The following is a 25,973-nucleotide window of genomic DNA, read 5'->3' as shown; positions in this document are numbered from 1 at the left end:
AAGACCCGGCCACCAGGCGCTCGCCATGGAGCAGCCATCCCAGGCCTGGCTCCAGGATGGGGCCCCGGTGACGCCGATCCGGGCGACGTAAACTGCCTTGTTCGTGTTGTCATCATAGAGGGCTTCTGAACCGATCTTTGTCTGACCCGTCACCTAGGACCTGTTTGCCTTGGGAGACCCTACCAGGGGCATGAAGCCCCCGACAACATAGCTCCCGGGATCATTCGGGCACTCAAACCCCTCCACCACGTTAAGGCGTCGGTTCAAGGAGAGGAGCAAAGAAACATTCCCCTGTGAAATGAATGGACGATTCACAGACTTCATTCCAACAGAGCAGCTTATATTTGTGTGTAAAACCTGCTCAAATATGGTGCGAACTGCAGCTCTCAAACAGGTGCTGAGGTCATGCAGAGCAACTGTCCCACTCACGGTGTTATGATGATGACACACTGAGCCCACTTCTATTGAGTGGGACGAGCATAAATCAGCACATTCACAGCCAGGAAAACAAGATACCAAAATACCAGCAAAATGATGTGATTACAGTGATTCAAATCTATTGGCACATGCTCTTCAATGTGTAATGATGAACTACAATATGAATGAAATGAAATATCCCCTTTTTTTTTTTAATCACGTTTTCTCTTCTTTTCTCCACAGACTCGTTGGTCTAATGTTTAACTTCTTTCGCAGGTCTTGTGAATGAGCGTGAAGTGTGGGGGATGGGACTCTCATTTACATCAAACTTTTGGGAAGCCCTTTTGGTTTTACCTCCCTCTTTCATCTGGCCTGGAATGTGACTTCGACCAAACAATGGCCAATTTAGATGACTATTGATGCAAATTAACAAAATGGAAATTTGAGTCATGAGTTTCATAGGTCGAGGGATCTAGGCTTATTCGGAAGGATACTTTTAATTAAAAAATGGGTAGTTATTATAAAGGTAAATTTGTGGTCATGTGGAAAGTCAACTGCATAATTTTATGGGAAAAGAAAATTAAAATCATACACTGGAACAATCTCCGTTCAGGGATATATATATATTTTGCTATACTGTTGAATATTACATCGAAAGAAACAAAGAAACAAGCAAAAGAAGACTCAGATGCAGCGACCTCACAATAAGGACGTTTTTTTCCCTTTTTGTTTTTAAAAAAAATCCTCAGAGCAATAAATCCATTTCTGGGCTAAACAGTCACATTTAAACACTATAAAAAATGATGTGACAAAAGTTAAACCCCATTCAGTGTCCCTCCTGTAGTCTCTAGTCGTAGCTTTCCGCGCGCGGCGATCGGCGTCCGTCGCTCGTCGCTCACGCTCGAGCTCGTGCGTGGGTTTAAAGTTGCCGCTGGCTGCGTGCGCTCTGATTGGCTGAGCGGCCTCTTTCTTCCCACAGCCTCAGTCAGTCACTCAGTAGAGCAGAGCCGCCGCCGCCGGAGCTCTCTCGTCGACCGCAGGCTCCAAAGCAAACGAGACGCGACCGCTACGCTTTTATTTTTCATTTTATTTATTGGTTTCGGCGTCGCCAAGCGTGACCCGGAAAACAAGATGTGACTCGCCAAGGCTCGCGTCGCGTTTTTATTCATGTATTTGCAAAGAGCCGGGAGCGAGGAGTGCGCAGAGACGAGTGGAAGAAGAAGAAGAAGAAGAAGCCGAGCTGTTCCGGCGAATGGAACTTATTGTTGTGCGTTTGTTTTGACTATGTCGTCCCCGCGTGAGTTTGGGTCCAGGCCGTCTGCGTTTGTCGTCGAGTCCTGATCTTTTTTTTGTTGTTGATATTTTATTTTTTTGTGTGGACTCTCTGTGTGTGTGGGATTTACAGCGAGTCGTCCGCGGAAAACCATCGAAGGAGGATTGTTGAAAAAAAAAAAGGTGCAAGCGTTTCCTATCACGCCGGGGATTTAAATCGTCATTTGCTGGTTGCTCCGGGAGAGGCGAGAGTCAAAAGAAAGACATTCATGTGGCCATTCTCTCCAGAGCCGCACATTTTGGGGATTCCATAATGAGTAAGGAAAGACCCAAGAGGAATATTATCCAAAAGAAATATGTAAGTACACTCGTCACCTCTTTCTCTCTCTCTCTCTTCGGCGCCGGTGCTCAAGTTTGCGTCGGGCTCGTTCGGGATGAAATCCGCGTAAACTTTGATTGGGCTGTGAAGGTTACCGCGAGGGGGTCCCGTCCGCGCGCGCTGTGTTTTCGGGTGTCACCTTTCCATCCCGAAGCTTTCAGTACAAGTTGCGTCCATGTGCAAACACTTCTGTCCCCCCCCCCCCGTGTTTAAAGGGACAGCAATGTTTACCCGCGTTGTAGTCGCCCAATAACGGACGTGTGGAACATCGGCGCGGTACCGAACCCGCGACGCGCTCGTGGGAGGGTGATCGCGCGTGTGTGTGTGTGCGTGTGTGTGTGTGTGGTGGGGGGGGGGGGCGGGCGTTTTAGAAGACCCCGAGTCCACGTGAAGTGTAGCTTTTGTTCGCTCTCCTTTTTTCCTCCCCCGTGAGTGAGAGCGAGACGAGCCTGGCAGCCATGGCTCAGCTATTTCGGCTTCCATTTCGTCCCATGCTGAGCCACGGCGCTTTATGTTATGGGCGCTTTAAACTCGCACGTGAGCCCGGCACGTAAAGCACAACGGCACGTAAAGCACAACGGCACGTAAAGCACAACGGCACGTAAGGCACAACGGCACAACGGCACAGTTTACTTTGTGTCCGCGGCGGAGTGTCGTGCAAAACCCCGACGTGTTTGTGTTGTTTTTTGTGTGTGTGTGTGTATTATGTTGTTGGAAAAAGGGGGTCACGCGGTTCAGCACTTTGGGGTTTGTTGTTGTTGTGCCCTTGATATTATTTTTATTTTGAAAGAGAACAGTTTTGGACTCTCTTCACGTGACCTCTGCGCGCGGACTGATATTGGTGCAGCCCGCTCGGGGATCACTCAGATTTATTTATTTATTTTGTGTGCAATACGACGGGGGCGGATTAGTTTATAAGCGCGCAGGTCTCGCCGGGATTGATAAAGATATTGAGAGGAGGCAGTGCCGGCGGAGAGCTGTTTAAAGGGGGAATGTGTGTTAGTCGCATTGCAGGGGCTCTTGTATGAAGACAAGAAGCAACCATTTTCTCCTCTGCGAGTTAGACTGGGGGATTTAACACCACCAGAACCGGTCTGTCCTCGAGCTTTGTCAGTGTTTGCACGTGTTGGGTCAGTGGAAGATGGTCTGTATGTCCCGCTTGGTGAATGAAACAAACAAAAGAGTCCTAATCTCTCAAAGTGTGCCACGCTCTGCTCCACGCTCCGCTCCTCTTAAGTTGCGCGCTGCTGTCGTGTTTTTCCCGGTGACTTGACGCCGGCTGGGCTTCTGCCTGTCTGCGTCTGGGCCTTTCAACTCCTGTCTTTGAAGATTGTTGTTGTGAATTATCATCTTGGCCCTAATAGACGCATTGTTGGGTTTAATTGCACGAGGCGTATAATGTCTGCTCATGCTCTCGAGCCAAAATGTGCACAGCACGCCCCCTCGCCCTCCCACCTTCCCCAAACTACATGCGCCGGAGACCCTCACAATGAGACTTCTACTAGACCTGTTTACCTTGTTTATGAGAGTGCAGAGCAGCCTGCAGACTCTCAGAGCAACAGGTGAAGAGCTGGACTGCTGCTGGAAACCTCTGTCTGTGACTAATCACCTGGGCAAATGGTTTCTAAAGGAAAATTGTTCTTCTGTAAAATATTTGTGCTGTAGACACAATGTATACAACAATCAAAATTGTTCGATGAATTCTTTACTATCCCAAGGAACTGTTAAGATCTTTGTACTATTTCAATGAATTGTCAAACTGGTTCACTTCTTTTTAATATGTTGTAAACAAGGTGTGCCACAACAGCACCACTTGAATCAAAAGTTCCATTGTAAATTGGATCCACAGTGTCACTCTCTGAATCTGGAGTGTGTGTGTGTGTATGAGCGCACATGTGTGTCACATCTGTCATGTGCTCAGCAGCTGCACCTCATGTTGAAGGTCAGGCCAGGAGCGAATCGGTCTTTAAAAGTGTCTCCACAACACCCAGAGGCAGCCGTGCTGTTGGCCGAGCCCCCTCTCTGCCTTTAGAGCCGGACTCCTGGCCTCTGCTCAGACCCCTCCCTCTCTATGCCCCCTGCCTTAATTGGCGTAAGACAATTATACATGCTTGGCTTAACCATTTCCCCTGAAACATGAGTGCGAGTTGTTACCCCACCTCGTTCCGTCTGCAGTAAGAAAACATATGCTCTGTCTACTTCTGTAGATTTAGATCAGGTCATTATAACAGAGAGCTCTTAAATATATGTGTTCTCTCATTGTTCATACTCGTTTGATCAAGCTTTGCTTACACTGTGTAGATTAAAATAAGATTGTTTTTTCCAGATCCATTCTCTAATTGTCAGTGCTTGTAGACAGTAAAATGTTTGAAGTAGCTAGTGCTAATATGTGCCTCTGTTGTCCTGTCTCCAGAAACATGACACACACTGTGCATGTTTGTAAATGCGAGCGCAGAGTGCAGCTCAGTGCAGCCAGGGCCATTTTGTGCAGAGTCTGCTCTTCCTGTAGGCCCCAGCTGGGACTGGGCCTGACTCAAAAGCTGTGTGCGCGTGTGTTTGTGTGTGTGCATGCGTGTGCACGTCTGTGTGTGTGTGGGACAAGCCCAGCTGCTGCATGGGCCTTTACAAATGTAAAGAGGCTGTCAGTGTTTGTTTCATCAGGCACACAACTGATGACGGCCAAGTTGAAAATCCATTGCACTGGGAGTGTGAGTGTGTAGCGTGTGCACAAAAAGAGGAAACAAAAATAGTGAGCGGGGGAGAGGCTGCCCCTCCTGTCCCCCCTCTCTGTCCTGGGCCTTCCACATAAAATGTGGGCCTCATGTCGCTCCATGAACATAGGGTCAGGGGCTGTTTTTCTCCGTGCCTCTGCTGCATACGCTTCATTTAACCTTATGTTTCAATGCAAATTCCTCTTTCATTTGCACCCTCTGTGTCACGTGTGCAACATGGCGAGCAGCACTTGGCAGTCTCTATGTCACTCTGGCTACTGAAGTGTGGTAAAGGTAGGCTGTGTTTTTTTGGCCTGTTGGTTTTCTAGTTCTCTATGGTTACCTTCCGTGTGAAAGTGAGGCCAAATACTTTCTTTTGTATTGCGTTTAATCAAACAGCTCAGAGTTTGTGACGTGCAAATCAAATCAATTTATTTTTGTAAGGCCCAAAATCACAACAACAGTTGCCTCTGAGGGCCACAGGGAGAAATGAATCAACAATGTCTGTGGTGGCGAGGAAGTCAGACAATGTCTGTGGTGGCGAGGGACGATGTCCCAGGGTCCTCTGTCCTTAGACTCTCCTTCTCGGCCAGGAAAAACTACAAAAAAACCTCTTTGGGAAAAAAGCGTAGAAACCTGGAGGAGTTCCAGTGAAGGAGAGATCCGACTCTCACAGACGGACAGACGGACACGAGGGAGACTGGAGCTGGACCCACTCTTCAGGCAGATGAGGGACCGACTGAGGCGAACTGGACCCACTCTTCAGGCAGATGAGGGACCATCTGAGTCGAGCTGGACCCACTCTTCAGGCAGATGAGGGACCGACTGAGGCAAACTGGAAGTGTGGACGTGCAGTAAGGAAATGTCGGGTATCCTGTTTTACAAGTATGCGCCCACAGTACCAGTGCCCAGACATGTGGCACTGTTTATGCTCTGTGATTTAGATAGTGGGACGTTACACTGCTGTTAACAGTTGTGGGGAGGAAGTTTTAGTTCCCACAAAAGCCCCAGTCACTGAGTTGTATTTAGAAAAAATGACTCTGAAATTCAAAAGCTGCGTCACGAGTATGAAATGGTTTCAAACTTGATTTTGATGCCAAGGAAGGAAAAATCTCAAAACCCTTGCCTACCGATATCACAATGATAATAAATCGTTGCCATGTGCTCTTATCTTAGTTCTGATAGAGATCAAAACCCTTATAAAAGAAAACCCCCAACTCTGTCATATTTGTGATTTTTAAAAATTGGTTTGAAAAAGTATCTTGTTGTGATACTAGTTTTAGTATTTATTATATTTGGTTATACTTTTATAGCGTAAATTTTTTTAATGAAAAAGGTAAACACAGATGCATCTTCTGTGTTTATGAGCATACCTCTGCCTACTTATTGCCCATGCATTATTATGTCACTGTTATGCAACCTCAGCTTTTGTCTTATCAGCTGCTGGCTCCGAGCTGCTGGCACCGGTGCTCAGGCAAAGGTCTTTGAGAGCACACCTGCAGTCAGGAGGGGAGAGGCCTACGTCTGAGCCCAGCATGGGAGGTGTGCCCAAGGCCGTAACGACCGCCGTAATGTGGCTACACGGAAATGAACTCACTCCATTTTAAAGTTAACTCTATTACCACTACCTTGGTACCTTCATTTAGTTTTGTGACGATACAAACATTTCAAACTCGATTTCGATAGTAAGAAAAAGGCTTTATACTAAATACTGATAGAGATGCCTCAATGAACGCATTATTTTAATACAATAGAATGGCACTTTTAACACAAAACAATGCATCTTCTACTACTTATAGAGCAAGAGAATTCTAGAAAAAAATATAATCAGGAAATGTACTAGTTTTGGCATCAATTAGTATCTGAGTTTTTTTTTCAACAACCCATGAATTGTATGATTTGGTTTGTTTTTTTGTTCACATTAAAAGTAAAACTAAAGAGAAGTAACTTGTAAAGCAAAAATTATAATTAGCACATAGGGTTGATAATCTCAGAGTGGATTTTGAGACACGCCTCTTACGTTTTCCTTTGGTGATCTGTGTGTCTGACTCCACTGTTGAGCACGGTGTGGTTGCTTTATGCATTTCTTCATACATTGATTGATTTGGCGCTGTGGTGGAGATGAGGACAGCTGGTCAGGCCGTGTGTGTGTGTTTGGACACGCACACACCGTCCGCTCATGAATGCGAGCCTGGCCACGACTGCTTATCTGCTCCCCATCCCCGTGTAGCTGAATCAACTCTTTGCTTTGGCCTTGCAGTTTAGATCGAGCAGTGAGAAGTTGTGAGAATAAGGTACGGTAACTTTATTTGTACCAGAGGGTAGATGTGGTTGCAGGAATTTCTTTTCAGTCGATTTTATTTGTAGGTACTCTATCTATTATATTAAATCTTTCAAGTTTGAGTGAAGGTTTTGGCCTTGGATTGACTAATTGTTAGACATTTGCAAATGTTTAATCTCTTTCTTTTGAAAAAGTTAGATTTTTTGTGTGTTTTTTTTTTAATTGCTGTTTTTCCACTGTTTGGCCCGTCATTATCGTTTAATGACCATTACTCACATCTACTCCCTCAACCTCCTGACCGCCCGGGCCTGTCCCCTCTTCATCTCCGGCTACATCAGTTTAATAAACACTTCTTACATTTTCATCCCACAGTCAATCCCGTCTGATCCCCTATTGTGACACTGCCGTCTTTACACGTCCGGTGAATTAAGCCTTGAGGGATGAAGCAACAGAGCAGCGCCTCAGCCTGTATCGATCCTCCGCTTCTTATGCTCTGCCTGCCTGGAATAACGCAGCTTCCGCTTTCAAACGTATTACAGTAAGACGCACTGGGCAATTGAGTAAAGGAGCAACTTCTCTGACCAACTGAGAAGATGGTTTCAAAGCCAAATCTGAAATTGTGGTAAAGTGAGTTAGAACTACTGCATTGCTGAAGAATATTAAACTGGGTCTGATTGAAATGAGACTTAAACCAGGACTGAATAAAGTTTTCACATTAAAAATAAACAAAAATCAAAATATAAGAAAAAAGACGTTAGCCGTTGTCATTTTTCAGGGTTTTTGGTTAAATAGAAAAAAACACTTTACACTTATCATTGAGATGACTTACACAATTGAAGTGACACTCTGATTGGCTGAAGATGAAGCCAGTGACACCCATAGACGCCATTGTTATCATAAAAACATTTTAAAAAGTCAACGTTCAGATGTCAAAGTGGACTATTAAACCCAAAACTCCTCAATGTTACAGGTTCCATTCTACTGTTATTTCCCTATTCGTACTTATTCCTAACTTGCCTTAAATACCATTTGATTTCAGTTATGTTTTCACTGCTGTACTTGTTTTTTCCTTTCAATCTAGTAATCTATGTATCATTCTTTCATGATCTAGCAGTTTACTTCGCTCTGCCAACAAGCCACTAGCCACTCTATTCATATCCTCGTTGGCGCAGCGCAGCGTTTGGCAAATGGATTACTTCCCCATTTAGTCTCTCTCTGGGATATTTTCTCTTGATGATTTAAAAATATTTCACTATTATTATCCGGCTTCTTTTTGTCACAGCAGCGGTTTGTGGCTGTTCAGGTTGCACGGTTAGTTGAAGAATGACCTGGCTTCTTTTAAAGTGCTCTCTAGTGCAGTTGGAGCGTTTGGCCTTTTCTAAGCGGCGCCTGATTCAGAGCGGCAGCGTACGCACCCATCCCCCCAGCACAGTCGGAGTGTGACTGGGCAATGCTGCTTTTACGTAACGTCTCCCCAATGTGCTGCCGACACGTTTGCTTTAATATTGTGTTTGCATTAAAGCTGCACTATAACATTTCTGATCCGAGGAGTCCGCCACCTGCTTGTCTCCGTCCGTGCACATGTGATTTCTTTGCCTGAATGTTCCACTGCCAGCTGAGGTGGCTCGGGCATCTGTTCCGGATGCCTCCTGGGCGCCTCCCTCGGGAGGTGTTTCAGGCATGTCCCACCGGGAAGAGGCCCCGGGGAAGACCCAGGACACGCTGGAGAGACTATGTCTCTCGGCTGGCCTGGGAACGCCTCGGGATCCCCCCGGAGGAGTTAGAGGAAGTGTCTGGGGAGAAGGAAGTCTGGGAGTCCCTGCTCAGACTGCTGCCCCCGCGACCCGGCCCCGGATAAAGCGGCAGAAGATGGATGGATGGATGGATGTTCCACTGCATGACCTTAAGCTTATTTATCACCACGGAGCCAAGCAGGTGCTCAAGGTAAGAACTTTTTCAGGGTATGATTTTAAGAGTAAACGCAGACTGGATAAGTTTAATGCAGAATGGTGAAATATTCCTGGCAAAAGCAATTGCTGTACGTCTCATGAAGCAGGTGGCGCGACCCCTCCAGTTCCATAGTGCACCTTTAATTGATTGACAGCTTCAGAGCGGACGTACCCAGGTCTGTTATGTTATGGTCAACTTATGCCTCTTGAAACTTTTTTAAAATCCGTTTTACAGACTAAATATAATCTCTTAGGCAGTGAAAACAATTGCTTTTTTATTTATCGTTTAAATAGTTGATCAAATTCCTTCCTACGTCTCACAAATCTGCTAATGTCGACTTACTGGGGTCTTTTTCAGGTTTCTGACCAATTCCCCTCCACATTTTCTATAATCTAGAAGTGAAGAGAAGTGGCGAACCCTCTTGGCAAACATACATGGAAGTTTTTGATGATCAAGCCGCGAATGCATTTGAATTTACATTACCATTGTATTAGGCTTTTATATTGTAATGGGAACAGAACAGGAGACGGTCCAGGTTTGCACAGTTTCAGTATTCTCTGTAGTTTCTCTTGCATCACTGGGCATGCAGACAAAAAGCAATTAGACACTTGGAGCTTGCCTGATCTGTTCAATTATGGTGAAACTGGATTTACAGAATTTTGAGTCAACGCTGCTGAAATCTGCCTGCGTCTCCTGCACCAGCACGGCTTGGATGTCTCAGCATTAACTGTGGGGGGGAGGCTGGTGCTTCTGCCGCCTTGTCGGATGTGCTGTTTCATGACGGGAGCTATGAGGAGGAGGAGGGAGTGGGTGGTCTTGGAGGGAGACGTGAGAGCCAGAATAAACACTTTATTTGATTCGTATAGGTCAATACATCCCCACACTAACTGTACATCCCTGCCCCCCCCATCCTTCGCCCGCTACCAGAAACGCATTACTTCCCCCACGTCTTGTCTTGTAATAGAATACCAAGTGGATTTTTTCCCTTGTTCCACTTTATCTGTCTCTCGTCTCCACCCTCGCTCCTCAGTCACTCTATTACTCAACACGGCTACTAAAAGGAGAGGCATCAGTGGCTTTATGTAGGGTAGGGCACAGCAAAGGGAGAAGAGTATATGCCTAAAGGCCAGTATGCTTCTGGTGGCACGTTAAGAACATAAAGCTAGCAAAGGTTTAAAATAAATTGTATGATACCACCTCAGATTTGCTCAATTGAACCAAAAGCAAACATTTTCTAGAGCAAAGTGCAGATCTGAGCGTACAATTACGAACTTGTCAAACGCTTTTCTTAAATTACTTGTAATTTTTAAAAAGGCAAACGCAGCCTTGAAGTGAATCACCACGGTAAAGACAATGACTTCAGCTGAAATATTGCTTCTTGAATGTCGTCGGTTGTCAACTATTGCTGAAAACATTGTTCTTGTACATTTGGTGGTTAACCCTAATTCCTCCTATTGAAATTATATTGTGGTTTTATAAGCTTATTACACAGTGGCACAGCCTTTCCTCTTCTAAAGACTCCGAAATTAGGAAAGGAATAATCCCACCAATGCAGTGGCTATGTCTCTACAAAAGTTGTACTATTTATGTTGGTAATCATTGGCTTGTAAGCTCAAAATCTCATAGTTATTTGGCTTGTTGTCAGCTCCCCTTGGTCGTGGTCTCACATGCTTTTAGCCCGTTTTTGTTTTGATTTTCTCTGCCAAAGGAAACTCTAGTTTGATCTTACACAGCTGTGGGATTTGAACCATCTCCCCCTCCACACACACACACACACACACACACACACACACACACACACACACACACACGTCAAAACACTTTAATCTGGCCCGCTGGGGTTGTCATTCTGTGTGTTGTAATGCGCGCTGTAATGTTCTGACAAAAGTGGAATTTTAAGAGCACATGTGTGTTATTGGATGTGTATTACAATACATGGCACATTAGCAATATTATAAAATTGGAACCCACAGCGTTAGTTGCTCTAATTTTCCTGTCCTAATTTGTTGTCCTATTTTATTTTATTTTAATTTTAAACTTCTGTTCTATAAATCTTCTAAAAGCGCACAGCAAGGATGCTCTTTTGCCCATAATGAACAATAGAAAGCGTATGAATTAACAACCACAGTCATATTGATTGGGCTCTTTTTTGCGTATTGATTTTTTTCGTTTTAGCTAAAAGTGTTTTTTCAAGTTGTTCCGCTGAGAGGAGCAGTGGGGGAGACAAAGGTATTGTTCCCCTTTTCTCTATGGACCAAGGCAGGGTTTTACATACAACCCTCCCCTGGCACTGTGGTATCCTCTGGGCCTCAGAGCACTGAGCTAAAGTGCAAGGCCCATTGAAGGAAAGGGTGCCAGGTTTTGGGTTATACATCTGGCTGGTCTCCCCCTGGCCTCAGATCAAACATCCACAAGCCTGAGGGGCCAGGCAAGCAAAGAGCTGCCATAGAAATGCCACCCTATGATTGTTGTCAAGGAGCACAAATCCAAAAAGGAGAAAACTGAATTAGTCTTGTAGAAGTAGGACATCCTCCTTCCTTGGTATAAGATATGCATATGTTCTGAAAAGTGTCATGTGTGTGGGGACAGACAGTGTTTGCCTTTCACCAGGCCTCAAGAAACGCAGGTTGAAAGTATTTTTAACTAGAGCAAATCAGGGTCTATGCCTGAACTAAATACAAACTCAAAAATTCTACATTGGACTTACAACATTGCATTACAATCCTATAACTATGGAAATTCTCTGTAGAACTATTGTATGCCTATGAATAGTTTTAGTGAAACGTGCACTTTGAGACAGCTGGACTAAGTATTGCTGAACCAAAAGTAAACTTTGGGTTACTAACTAAAATCCGTCCAACCACTCGTAGGATGTAACCATGGAGATGAGAGTAAACCTAGCTTGTTGAATGAGATAGAAATAGACATGCAGTCTTATGGGAAGCTTTTACTTTCCACCTATAGATTTCTATAACAAGCATGTTTCAATGAGTTGTAAATCGAAACGAATGTCTTTGTTGCTGGAAAATGTAAAAGTGCGTGTATGATTGTATGATAAGAAAAAAATGCTTATTGTGTAGTGATAAATGCTGTTGAATTCCATAAGCTTTGATAGGTTTGGAGCATTTCCCAGAAGTAAGTCGATTTTTGCTAAATTGACTTTATGATGAAGTGAAATTTTAAGACTGGAATTTCTTATTACTCATACTACAACAGCATTTTGTCATTTACACCATTTTGACCATTTCATACAATTCCAGTTTGCTGATTTGAGGAAGTTACTAAATTGCCTCATTCAAGAAAGACTCCCTCAGTTTACCCCTACAATATGAATGCGTAGTTTAAGGGGGGAAAGCAGGTGACGCCCTTTTTATCACAACAATCCACGTGGGCCCTGACTGTCTGCATGGCTAGACACCAGTGTGGTAGTGACAGAGGAAGCTGATTCAACTATACATAGATTTTACAATGCTACAAGCTGCTTCTTATTGTATTTTTGTATTTGTCAAGAAATACTTTTATTGAACCCTCAGTGCCTGCGGTTATACTGACTATGGACTGTACATTTCAATACATTTTATGGCCGTATTGTCCCGTATTTACTTCCTCTCTGCCGGGGTTCCCTCCCTTTGAAGTCAATTGCCACTCTGTCTCTGTCTCTAGGTCGCTGACTGCACTTACTCTACCTCCACTGCTCTCGATGCTATTATTCACACTTCCTATAACCATTCCTTGATTTTGGCTAAAGTTCAACTTAACAAATCGAAATTAAACTCTAAAACTTTTGAAAAGCCTAATTTTTAACTCTATAATGTACAAATAATGGAAACCATACAAGAACCAGGTCCTCACCAATAGGATGTACCTAAACATGTACCTGCAATAACATCATAACAGCCACCTAATTAAAATGTAAAATAGTAGGCTTCAAGACCTAAAAACGCAGCAGAAGTCCACAGTTTGAAAACCACTGCTCAGCCTGCAGTACTTTACCTTTGTACCCTAGAGCTCAAGGCTGCAATCTGAACACGGCTTTCTAATTGGCTGACGTCTGTGTCTCCTGTGCCAGCGCTCATGCCAAGGAATCGACTCCAAGGTGTGTGCCACAAGTCCCTGAGCAGGAAGACTCCCTGCACATAAGCCCTCCTGGCTTTGTTTCACAAGAACGTCTGGCTGCCGCAGTTTAATCTGCACAGCGTAGCGCACATAGACACAACATAAACCCAGGCTCTGAGAAGGCTTAAGATGTTGGACACAGCAGACTGTAAAGAAATAAGGTTACTAGTTACTCATAACGTAATGTAATAGGCTTTACTGTTATAGATTTGTTATGGGTAATCAAGGATAAGTGTAAGTTTTAATTTAGTACAGAAGCCTAATGACTGCCAACTTTTCAAACCTTCCTGACTTTGTATGTGATATACAGCCTTGCAGAAATAGTTTTGCAACGACAGGTCCATAACTCTTCACTGACATGTTTCTATTTGTGTTCGAACTCCGAGGACGCCCAAATTGACCGCATCTTGCTGTACTTGAGCTTCCAATCAACAATAATTACATCTGTAGTTTCAGTTGGAAGGCCATCACCGCACATTTACAAATCTGATTCAAAATGCCATCTCGAACATTTTTCATGACCTTTGTAAATGGACTTCTTTGAAAGCGTCTGGTATCAGTCCCAGCCCGGCACAGTCGCTTCCTGTCAACTGTCAGTGGAGGCTGCAGCTCTGGCTTCCCCTTAACCACAGCACAAACTGGTAATCTTATCTCTCTGACAATCAGCATTAGCTCAGCCTGCCGCTCATTAACCCTTTACTGGACTCTCTTTTTCTTTTGTCCCTGGTGGCGTCGAGGCAGCGGCTCACATCCACGGGAAGCTTGTCCGTTTTGCGGTCTGATCTTTGATCCGTTGAAAGGGGCCAAGCGGAAATTGATTGATGGGCCGTATTCATGCACATGACTTGTCTGTCACTGCCGACGACCATGGCTCTTATCTGCGCCTCGCCTTCTGTCAAGTCATAAAGAGGATGTTAAAATTTCAGAACACCCTCGCTAGTCGTTTGTAGCGTTCGTAGCTCCTCACTACTGCCTTAAAATCTGTCTCCTACACCCCCTCCTGCCGTCTGCCTTACCTCCACTCCCCTTTAATTTCACTCAGCTGCAATATCCTACCTCCAGTCTTGATTGTTGTTTTCGGAGAGCCCGGGTGCTGTTGTTGTAACATAATCATTTAGTCTCCCTCCTGTGGATCTGGCAAGCTGCATGCTGAAATCTATCCACAGCTCATTTTTATGGGGAGCAAATTTGCTGTAGCTACTGCCCGCTTGCTGGGTCGCTTTTTTACACTGAATTTATGAGTAAGTACAGGTCTAGGAATTTGTGACAGCTTACACTTGTTCTTTATGCGTTTAAAATGCCCGAGATGACTCATGTGTGAATTTGATTAGCACAGTTGAAATGTGATTGTAAATGCCTCCATACAAAAAATGTGCCCATTCGACATGAACTAGAGTTTTGTCTTGCATCACAATTTTACACATTCTTGCTATTTATTCATGCTCCAAAGTTTTTTTTTAACACATCAAATTTCGAATGGTCAAGAATTGGCATAAGACAATCAATGTTCGTTAGTGAATGTGATAAGGATCATAACCTTTTGTTTCAAAGGCATTAAAAACTAAATGTGCTCCTCCAACTGACTACCACACCAACGAACAAGATTACAAAGATCATTTGCGGTTATGTTATGCTGCATTGGTTTATGTATATAGTTTTCAGTGTTCTGGTGACTATTCTCGAGTTCCAAACTAGAAGCAGGATTATCACTGGCATTGTGTCGCTATTATACACACAAAAGGGTTTAAAGAGGTCATACGGTGTATTCTCTTGCCTGGCTTCCTTGACCCTGAAAGACTAAAGGGATTCACTCGCTGCTAAGCTCATAACACGATATAGTGCCAGCGGTCAAGGAGCTAGCGCTTTTTCTTGTTGCACAGACCTTGACCCCCTTTTTCCTTCCTTTCCTTTTTCCTTCCTTTCCTTTTTCCTTCCTTTCCTTTTTCCTTACAACATAAGCTCACTGTTTGTGTCCAATACCGTAAATCTTATTGATCACTCTGTTCGCCCGTGACACACGCAGGACTAAAAGTATGCAGCCCAACAGTTATTGATTCAGTGGACCTCAAGTGGCGCAGGTCTCGTTACATGACACGGTTCAGATTTTGATTGTTCTAGGCTGTTGACACTGTCGCTGTTTGCTGCTACATTCTCGGGTCATTCCTGTGGTCGCAAATGGGAGAGACTCTAGAGCTTGCGTTCCACTGTGCAGCTGTGAGGAATGTGAGGCTTCTCTTCTCCGACATACGCTCCACACGTCTTTCATGTGTATTCATTCATTGTCTGCTTAGTTTAGTATAAAGCGGCTTTGACTTTTTATAGCTGCCATTTTCAATAGTGCATTACCAGTCAAGAGACAACGATTGCAAACCATTAATTAATTTGCCTTTGCATGTCACAAGGGCCCCCATAACACATGCATGATATTCAGACATTATTCAGAGAAGATAAAGTAGATGGCATTCCTGAGGATTCAACTCGGAAGCACAGTCTAATATTTCTTGAAACTTATGAGCGCCAGCGGCTTCAATCACTCATTATAATCCAGTGTGCGACTTCCTGACCTGAACATACGCAAAACATTGCAGAAACCAAATTACCTGACTTGACTCTCGAATTCTTGTTGTCCACCTGGAAGCAATAACGCATGACGGACCCTAGTCTCGTAGCAGACATTGCCGTTGGTAAAATATATTGTATTTGTTCGGAATATTGAGCGTGGTTGAAAAATTTACGCATATCAGTGACAGACTGGCCAATGCATTCTTTTTCCTCCCTCGCTATTCTCCCCTGGCGTTCCTATCTCCCCTTCGCGAGGTGTTATCAATGCAGCTATTGTCAGGGTTGAAGGAGCAGGAGGGCTCGTGGGACCCCGGACAATGAGAACACGCTGCTGCCTCAGTGGACTTCCTGTGTCTTGTATGAGCGATGGTTCCAAGGTCCATGATAAGACCTTTTTGGAAAGCACCTCTCTTCCCTCTTGCATATTCACCTGTTCGGACGCCAGGTGTTTTGGCCCAAAATATCAAACCTATTCAGCTGAGAATTCACGGCCCTGGTCAAAGCCAATTGAATTCAACCCACCGCAGCTGCAGAGTAATGCTACTCCGCATGCAAATGGCCCGGAACGCTAATTGGAAATCACCTGAAATCCTTAGCTTTTGTGTTTTTTTAAATGGAGTATTCATTACAATTATCCGTCTAAAATCTACCATGCATTTGAGATTGGTCGACAAAAAGTAACATTTTTTTGCGTTTCTAAAAGAAGAATTAACGCTCGAGTATCAGGCACCACAAATGGTCTGTGAGCAAGACAATTTCTGCAAAGATATGGTAGACTGACAAAAGGAGAGATATTCACTGTTGCATTTAGGTTTGAATGAAGACCCTACTGCTATGGACGACGCTGTCACAAGACCCTCACATGACACTTTTACCACCACTCATTCTTGCACGGTCACGCACTTAAACGGACAAAATGGCTGCTCACGAGCTGTCAGCGCCTCCAGCCTGTACAGGGCCTCTTTTGGTTGAAAAAGGGGGGCTTTGAGGTTAAGGGCACCCTCCTGATCCAAATCGTTTGAGGTTTTCCTGGTGAGAGCAGCATGTTGAAGTTTATGCTGTGCTCATATGGCGATGCAGAAGTAGGTCAGTGAGGACCCAAAGTGCGTACAGCGGCTCGTATGCTCTGACAGTACTAGATCTAGAATGCCCGGAACATATCTCCGTCAGGCTAATGTCTGTGTAAATGTTTTGTCTGTCAGCGTTTTGTTGAATTTCAGTGGGAGAAGTACACTTGCAGACTGACATAAACCCACCACATTGAGAGGATCCAGATGAGGAATTTCCAGGTAGAAGTAAAACTAGACGATATTAAATTGTGCTATTTTTAAAAGGCTAATCTGATAATGTCACAAGTGAACAGCGCAAAAGAAATATGCAAAGATATGAATTATAAGTCATATTAAACGATTGACTAGTTATATTTAAGTTGCATTTTTCCATTGAATGCTTGCCTGTCCTCAGTCTTTTCACGCCGTTGCCCTACAGAAGGCTATGACATCACATGTAAACAAACCTCGGTAAACAGGGACTCCCAGTGCAGAAAATGGACTATGGTGGCTTTTCTCCCTGCCACATGCTCTCATCTCTCAGCATGCGGCTGTTGTTAGGGCATGGCTAAACTGCTCCACCCCTTTGCCCCCCAGGAGCCAATCCACTATCATATTCCTCCCCATTCCGTCATCTGATTGGTCCATTGGAGCCTGTTGAATAGAATAGGATTGATGGGTAATCTGGGATTGGAGTAGGGGGAAGTGGGATAGTGGTTTAGGATAAAAGTGACAAGGACAGAATAGCTGAGGAATACTTTCTCAAATAAATCCATTAACCGCTTTAGAGATTATTCACTGTGACCAGCAATGCAAAAAGCTATACATCTATTTTTGTCAATACAATATGAATAAAAAGGATCACATTAAACATCTTCGCTTGCCACAGTTTGTAGGTTTTGGTTCCAATCTTGAAAGGAGTCAGAGTTCAAGATACTTTTTGATGCACATGAAATCTTTTTTGAAATAGTTTCTGCACTTTACCTGGCTCAGAGGAGAGCGAAGGCCGTGCATGGGGACGAAGCCACGGACGCTCTGTCTCCCCCTGGGTATTGTCATGGCTCTGAATGGCTAATGGGAAGTGAAACCAGAGCCGCAGATTGCTCCATAATGGCTCCCGTCCTTGGCTGTGTATTCGGGATTTGCCTAACAAAACAATTTTGGAAATGTCTTTAAAAAATGGTTAGTGTGAAGGTTTGACTTGTGTGATGTTGATATTATGGATATTTATATATCTGTGTCAGGAAGGTTGAATGTTTTTGAAATAAGAAATAGATTTGGCTGTGGATCAAAATCAATCTTCTGAAACAACATTTTAGGATAAAAAATACAAGCCAGTGGATGCACAAGCTTAGGGTCCAGGCAGGTATTGGCACTTAACAACTGCAATAGTTTTGAGTTTTGCACTGTAGACGTATTCCCACTTGGTGCATTTTTTCCACTTTAAAATGCCTAAAGCTCCAAATGAATATAGATGAGTGGTGGAATCAGCACATGGTTAGATCAATGACCTGCCCCCTACAATAAAAACTGCTTCTCACTACCAGCCTCGTCAATACATCATTGATTTGGAGACTCGGGATACTTGCTGAAAATCTTTCCTTTTCTTTAGGTCAGGAGTCTGGGTCTGGTTCAGTATAAAGATTGTAACCTTTTTAGTGACTTTTCCATCAAGTTTCAATCAATGAAGTATGTTTATAGTTTTGTTTTTGGTACTTTATGTCTATTTTCGATGAGGTTAAAGGCCTATATCGTCACTTCAGTAGAAACAAGGACCTGGTAACATAAAAAAAAGAAATACCCCAGATTTGCAAACATTGTCATCTTGTCAAAAAAATCCCCAATGTTTTGAGAAAGAGCCTGCCTTATCTAATTTGACTAAACTGTTTTGTCATTTTTGTCCTTCCTGATATGAGTAGGTTGCCACAAACCACCTACACCAACTTTCAGACCCCGAAAAGGAGAAAGTGTGCTGACTGATCAAGTGCAGTGTCTAAAGGGAGAGATTTCTGGCCAAATCCTTAAGGAATTAAAAGCGAGAGTTAACGGTCCGGCAACTCTGACTAAACCCAGAGGATAAACAGGCCCCAAGTTAATTATTCGAAGCAGCAGGAGAGATGACTGGCACACAAACATGAACAGGGTTTCCCCAGGGATAGTGCAGGGGCCTGCTGCTGACTGGGTCCCCTGGGGTTTGGGCACACAAAGTACTTGGATTCTAGTCCAATCGCAGGAAAGTGAATGCATTTGATCTTTTCTATTGTTTGTTTATACTCAAAATGAATTTCAGATAACTTTCCGACAACCGGTGCCTCCTCCACAACTACACTGACAGGAAAAGTGACAATATTTCAAACAAGTTTCACTATGACACTTCTGGCAAAAAATCCCCCATCTGTTTACAACAAAAAAGTGACAAATGAGTTCAGTCTGTCATTTTTCCATGAAAGTGTCACATCCACAATCTTTTGAACTTGTCCCAGTTCAAGACGTTTGACTGTAATTTACTGTTAAAAACACGGGCTGTAGCGGTGATGTTGCTCTACAATAATGTGATTGGCTTTGATCCCAGTTGTAAATGATATGTCATAACATGTCATAACATGGAAATTATATTCAATGGCAGTTTGTGTATTTTGAGTAGTGTTATGTTGAGACTTTGTTTCTTATCGTGTTTGTTTGGTACAGTCTCACGATCTCATCTTTTATGGGTACTTTCTGGAATTATTTTTGCGTAACATTTTAATAAATATTTTGTCATAGCATTTTCCTTTTAACTTGAGCTGGTAAAGTAAATGATGTGTTTATTGTATTAGTTTGATCTCTTCCTTCTGCAACAGTATCATACAGGTTTGACAACAATCATTGTGCAACGCTTGAGGCAGGGTTTTTAGGGTTAAGACTAATTGTGAGCTGCAATTTTGCTGATCTTGCCATGTCAAGTGATGTTGCTGATCATATACGGTCTTTCTGTCATGTGGGATGTTAGAGTAGGTGAGGCCCATTCACGCTCTTGTGCGCTCTCCCAGGTCAGTTCAAACTGCACTCAGCGTCCCTACACCACTTCTGACAGGATCCTCACCTCCATTCCCTGTGAAGCTAAACTTGCATTTGTTTAGATCTTTATATCCTTTAAAGTTTTTTTGTTTGTTTAACAATTGATTTGCAATGGAAATCTTATATTTTGGCTTATATGTTTCTTGTGGGTCAGTGATCTGTCTTTGGGAAGTAGAAATGACATCACCTGCACATAACTGAGACCTGAACTACCAAAGCACTGTAATGTCACAGTGTCCTCTTCAGGGGGCTCCATGAGCATGAGCAGGAGCAGGTGTGAGATCAGATGCAGAGGGCTGTTAAGGCCCTTAGATAACCGATGTGTGGGGCAGCAGCACTTCAGACCATGACCACTTCAGTCTATCTTTACTGCTGTAAACCATGACCTTAAATCCCACTGCTAGGACGGGTCATTATTGGGGTTAAAGGTCTTTATTGTAACAGAGCTACTCTTTTCACAATGGGTCTAAAGGGTGTAAAAGTTTCTGTATTTGTTCAGAGACAGGTTTCACAAGTCACTTGAATATTTACTTTTGAACAATGCAAACCTTTTGTGAACACACACACACGCACGCACACCCACACAAAGGCAGACACACACACACACACACACACATCTTATGCCATATCACTGCAAAAGCGTTCTTGACTGTCGATAAAAATGTCAACCCTTTCAATGTGCTTCAAGCATGTCCACTCTTATCACAGACCTGCATAATTGATTGCTTAGTGACCCATTGTTTGAAAGAGTAAAATTTCTTTTATGAAAATCCTGTTTTACTTAGTCTGTTCTGGTGAGATAATTAATCTGTCTATGGGTGTTCTTTTTGAGGACCATGAATGACACGCCTGCTGGTGACTGCTGGTGAGTGCTTTTTAAGCCATCTTGTGCTGTCCCGAGTGTACTTTACTCTGATGAACAGTGCTCATCTGCACTTAGTCTGTGGCAGCTGTCCAACTTCAATGTTGGCTCTATCACCATTAGATCAAGGCAAGTGGTTAAATCACACAATGTCTGATAGGATCAAATAAAGAGTACACCCTTCTTTGTTCAATCTATTTAAAAACAATAAGACTTCTGCAGTGCTCCACGTTCTCAGACTGTTGGCCCTCGAGTACTATTTATTGCCTGCATTCTTTGCCTTTCTTTTTATAGCACTTCTATTTAAACAATTTTATCTTTGGCACTGCATATCGGTGTTTCCCCTCGCTCAAGCTGTTTTCATTGAATAATGAAAATTACATCAAAAGTCATTCTGGGGATTCTGACTCAGACCTGTATTCAGTCCCTCCTCATCGCTCTCTTCCTTTGGCCTTGCGTCACCGTTGGTGTTTCTCTGATTGTTTGAACTAGATCCGGTCACCACAGCTCGTCGCTGACACCGATTTGACTCAGCTAAGTGATTTCCTGTACTGGAGCGCGGGGCTCATTACTGCTCATTCTGATCAACACGTCACTCTTTGTTGTGGTTTGAGTCATTTTCTTGAGACTGAAACAAGGAAACCCCTGGAGGTGTTTCCCTGGCACACACGCGATGATGTCATTTGGATTGCCATGACGAAGCTAAACAATCACGCTTGTGCACATTTGGTTTACATCATAGCCGGCCATTTGAAAGGGTTGGCAGTGCGACATCGGTGAGCAGATCTTACTCTCTGCACAGATCAGAGGCTGCACTGACATCGGCGACATTAAACAGATTGTTATAGTTTGGTCTGTGGTGAATATCTAACACTCATTTGTGGTCGGGAGAGCTAACGTCTCTTGTAGCTGCTCTGAGTCACAGGAAAAAACATTGTGTCAGTCAAAGGGAAAGAAATACAGTGTTGTCGGTCTCACTTTCCCCTGGGCTGAAGGAAAACACTTTCGTCGGCTCCACAGAATAAGACTTTATTGATGCTGGCAGATTATGGTTTATGGTCATTTCCCCATCCGAGAGACCAGGATGTAAACCAGGTAGAGTTGTGACAACACTCAATTCACATAAGAATAAGATCGAGTCAACGAGACGACGAGAGTGGTTCAGTTCACAATTTTAGCTGCAGATTTATTTTGTTGAATTTTATATTTTTGCTCTCATTGGTGCACTTTTTTTTTTGAAACATCAGCCTCTCCTGAGTTATAATTCAGCAGCATTAAACAATATTTTATCCCAGTCAAATGTACGCACCGGGAAAAATGTATATATTTCCCCCATATGAAAATCATTTGAACAAGGCAAGTCACAATATAAAACTGTTGACTCTCTGACTGATTTTATGTATTTAATTAAACGCTTCTTTGTCTCTTTCTTGTGTCTTGCCGTGGGGATTGTGTCTTGTTCCACCCTTAGAACACGCAGACAGTATATATATATTTACCTTGTGTAGTAATTGAGATGGTGAGTAGGGTAAAATACAACTTGCCCCTTTTATCGTCTCTTACTACATGTTTAAATTCTGCCGGCGCCACCATCAGATTCACAGTCTCCTCTCACTTAGAGCCCATATATCTCTGTGTAGACGTGAGTTCATGCGTTTCATCCTCCTCGCGACCTCAGCTTGACCTCCTCCTCGCTCCTTCGGCGGCTGGGGTTTCTCTTTGACATATCCAAACCCGGCCTCGTCTTTCTCACCAATGACACTACACGCACAGGTCCTCTGCTTTGTATTACGGAGCAGTTAAAATGACTTATATCAGCGAGCGGTTACAGTGGCAGTCCTGCAGTTTCTATAAATGAAGCTGCTTTATGACGTGTAGTGTTTTTTATGACTGGACAGCTCGGCCTTCTGCGTTTCCTCTGCCCTGCCAACACATATGTTTACAGTTTACATTCAGTTTACATTCCCTTGTTCTTGAGTTAAGATAAGATAAGATAAGATATTCCTTTATTGTCCCACATGGGGAAATTTCATTGGTGCAACGCAGGTAGATACAGAGGTAGATACAGATGTAGTGGTTTGGGAGTTCACACTATCAATTGTTTGCGTTACATATACATAAAGTTGAGTTAAATTGACACAAACAGCCACATAAAAAGGTACTTTATGCAGGCGTACTGTTTTGGACCATAGATTGTCCCGACATGGCCACATTTTCTGCTCCTAAAATAGTTTTTCATTGTTACGATGCCACTGTGACCTGAAATAATCACATTTATCAATGAACCAAATAAAAATAATCTTCCCTAGTAGTGATTGTTGTGATCGCCTTGTTCTTTTGAGCGTGCTTTGATGCCTTTGTCCTCCCTACAACAGCAAGTTCAGTGAAGGAAGTTGTGTGAATTAAAATATGGTTTTGTGTCTGATATAAAAGGATTTTCCAAGTGTAGCTTTTGGGACACTTTACGCTTTAAGTGAAACATTGTGTCCGTGCTTCTACCCGGGGGTGTTGATGTGAATGGAGATAAATGATCTCTACTGGAGCCAGAGTGTCTTGAAGCCTTTTAAAAATGGGGGACACTGCAGACCGGCCGTGCTATGCCTCATCAGGATGTCGTATTGTAGTTGTACTTTTGTGGTTTGTACCTATAGCGAGGTAGCACAGGGGGTTATTTCAAAGTGATTTTCTGTGGCTTTTGAAATGCTAAATATTTGGATGGGTCTCTGTCATCGAGGAGATTGGGTGTCGTCCAGAAAGGCAAGCTGCACCTAGAAAACTGTAAATAATTCAAAGAAGCAGAGGTGTCACTGGAGGTATTTGACGCCCAGGATGGTTGTGTTTTATTCTAATGCTGTTACTCTGATGGACTTTAATCAGCCCGTATGTGGGATTGTTTTAATGGTAAACTCATCACCATTTCTGCTCATAAACTGTAACACATGGTCATTCCCGCGTCTCTTGCCACAGAAAGACGTTGGCTGAATTGCCTTTAGTAAATTAGTACCCCAAATGACTCATTGTTGTGGGCTTTGCTCCTGCCAAAACACGTAATCGAAGTGTACATGAAGAAGTGTTACTATCTTACCAGATGGGGTTGTTTAAAAATCAATACCGAAACTAGTTATCGAAACTAAATACTCATTTGAACAAGTATTGAGACAGAAAACCGAAAATGACCGCACAAACATTGCATAAATAGAACAAAGTTGGACCTTTCCTGGATAGTTTAGAACAATGGTTCCCAAAGATATAATGATACAATAATGTTACAATAATGACACTGTATTTCATTTTTAAAAAACGAAAACGGTGAATTTGAATGAAATATGGCCAGATAACACAAACTACAAAATTAATGCAATCAAACTTCATTTTAAATGGTTTGAACCAGGAATTTATTACAGAGATCGGTTTCACGGTTCTTTTGGGGGTCCCGGCCTGAAAAGTTTGGGAACATCCATCCATCCATCCATTTTCTACCGCTTGTTCCCTTTCGGGGTCGCGGGTGACTGGAGCCTATCCCAGTGACTTCGGGCCTTAGGCGGGGTACATCCTGGACAGTGGCCAACTTGTCGCAGGGCCAACACAGAGACATAGACATTACAGACAGTTCACGCTCACATTCATTCACTAGGGCCAATTTAGAGTCACCAATTTTGCCTAACACATGCATGTCTTTGGACGGTGGGAGGAAGCCGGAGAACCCGGAGAGAACCCACGGTAACACGGGGAGAACATGCAGACTCCTCCCAGAGAGATCATGTGATGTTGGTCTGGTCCGGGAATCAAACCCACGATCTCCTTCTTGGGAGGCAAGAGCGCTAACCGCCTTTGCCACCGTGCACCCCCAAGTTTGGGAACATCTGGTTTAGAATACTTCTGCTACTTACAATTATTTTACCAATCAATTAGTTCAAGAATTATTCTTTCAATTAATGAATTCGTTTGGATTGCAAAATGTCTGGGAATATGAGATTGTTATAAAGATTACCCAGATTACCTTCCTTATGGAGAAACTGTACAGACAAAATAGATTCAACAAAAACACTGCCCAGTTTCAGCCCTAGTTTAAACCACATGGTAATATTCAATACATTGTTCTTGGGTTGTATCAGAATTTACACTTATTTGTATTACTGTTAAGTGTTTTTAAATCATATCGAAATAGATATCGAGTATCAACCCTATCGAAATCGAGCTGGAAATGTTTGCACCATGACTGCACGATCCAGACTACGCAGGAATATGCATGTGAACATTTCAACTTTGTGCACTCGCGTACACTTGTCCCATGACTGACAGTCGTGTTCGTGTTTGGTTCTAGAGCTCCGTTTTCTGGCGGTACATCAAGACCACGTCTGTCTCTCTCTCCGTCCTCACTGCCGCCTCGTCCTCTCGCTGTCTCGTGGCTCTGACTCGCGCAGGTCCCCACCGCAGATGCCTTGGCCCACTCTACATGTGTGCGCAAGCGTTCGCGAGTGTTATCTGTGCACCTCCTGTTCACCCTCAGCAGGACCGCCAGCCACCCTCCCACTCAGAACGTCTCCTCTGTCGCCGCCGTTTCTAGCTGCTCGCTCACTCTTTTAATATACCGATCCAATCATCTCATTCCAAACCGGATAATGAAGATGTAACTATAGGCTTTTTCGAGCTCATTTTAACATCTCCCAGGAATAAGACGGCGAATTAGTGCTGTGGATGAGGAGCAGATTGATGGTGAGATTCCCAGATCATTTGCTGGCCACGCCTCATGATGTAATGTCTGCAGCGACAAACCCGCTGTGTGCCAACATGGTGAGGCTGTAAATCACAAGACGCTGGTCCCGCTGTTGATGTATTGTGTGTGTAGACCGGCTTTACGCTGTTAACCCATTGACCTTTATTCGAGCAACACACAAAACATATTTTTGATAATGAAAAGTATTGATCTACACATTGTACTAGTAGATGTATACAAATTCATAGCTGTACCCCGAGTCTATTTGATGAATGGTCAAACCTCTCGATAAGGTTGGTTTGATTTCACATTTTATACAACATATATACATATTAAGCCATAATATATGCATTATTTATGTAAAGGGGCAGAGTGCAATCTTGTAGCTATGTGTTTCAACATAAACCTAGCTTAAGATCTGGAGAAGGTGTGCCATTTGTAGTCATCTGCTGCTTCAGAAAGAATGGGGCAACTGCAATTTTAAGACTGAAAAGAATACCAATTTTGAACCATGCGTATGTGTACTTAGTCCCTTTTCTCACTATGATGGACAAATGAGACGCAGCAGACGGTAAGCAGTAGTATCTACATCACACTACA

At 43.4% G+C, this 25,973-nt stretch overlaps 1 protein-coding gene across 1 annotated transcript in view; it reads left to right on the top strand.

Annotated features, from left to right (window-relative positions):
• The first annotated feature begins 1,809 nt into the window (after window positions 1-1,809).
• The window catches only part of jarid2b (jumonji and AT-rich interaction domain containing 2b), a 102,180-nt gene continuing 78,016 nt past the window's right edge, over window positions 1,810-25,973 (top strand). The window contains exon 1 of the mRNA XM_072447830.1: window positions 1,810-2,047. Coding sequence (XP_072303931.1) covers window positions 2,003-2,047 — 45 coding nt within the window. The 5' untranslated portion in view covers window positions 1,810-2,002. The remainder of the gene's footprint in view (window positions 2,048-25,973) is intronic.

Source organism: Eucyclogobius newberryi, unplaced genomic scaffold (assembly GCF_026437365.1).
Source record: "Eucyclogobius newberryi isolate DKJ021-1_F unplaced genomic scaffold, fEucNew1.0.hap1 SCAF_16, whole genome shotgun sequence".
NCBI classification, from domain to species: Eukaryota; Metazoa; Chordata; class Actinopteri; order Gobiiformes; family Gobiidae; genus Eucyclogobius; species Eucyclogobius newberryi.
Note: the sequence above shows the minus strand (reverse complement) of the source record. Positions and strands in the feature narration are given on the sequence as shown.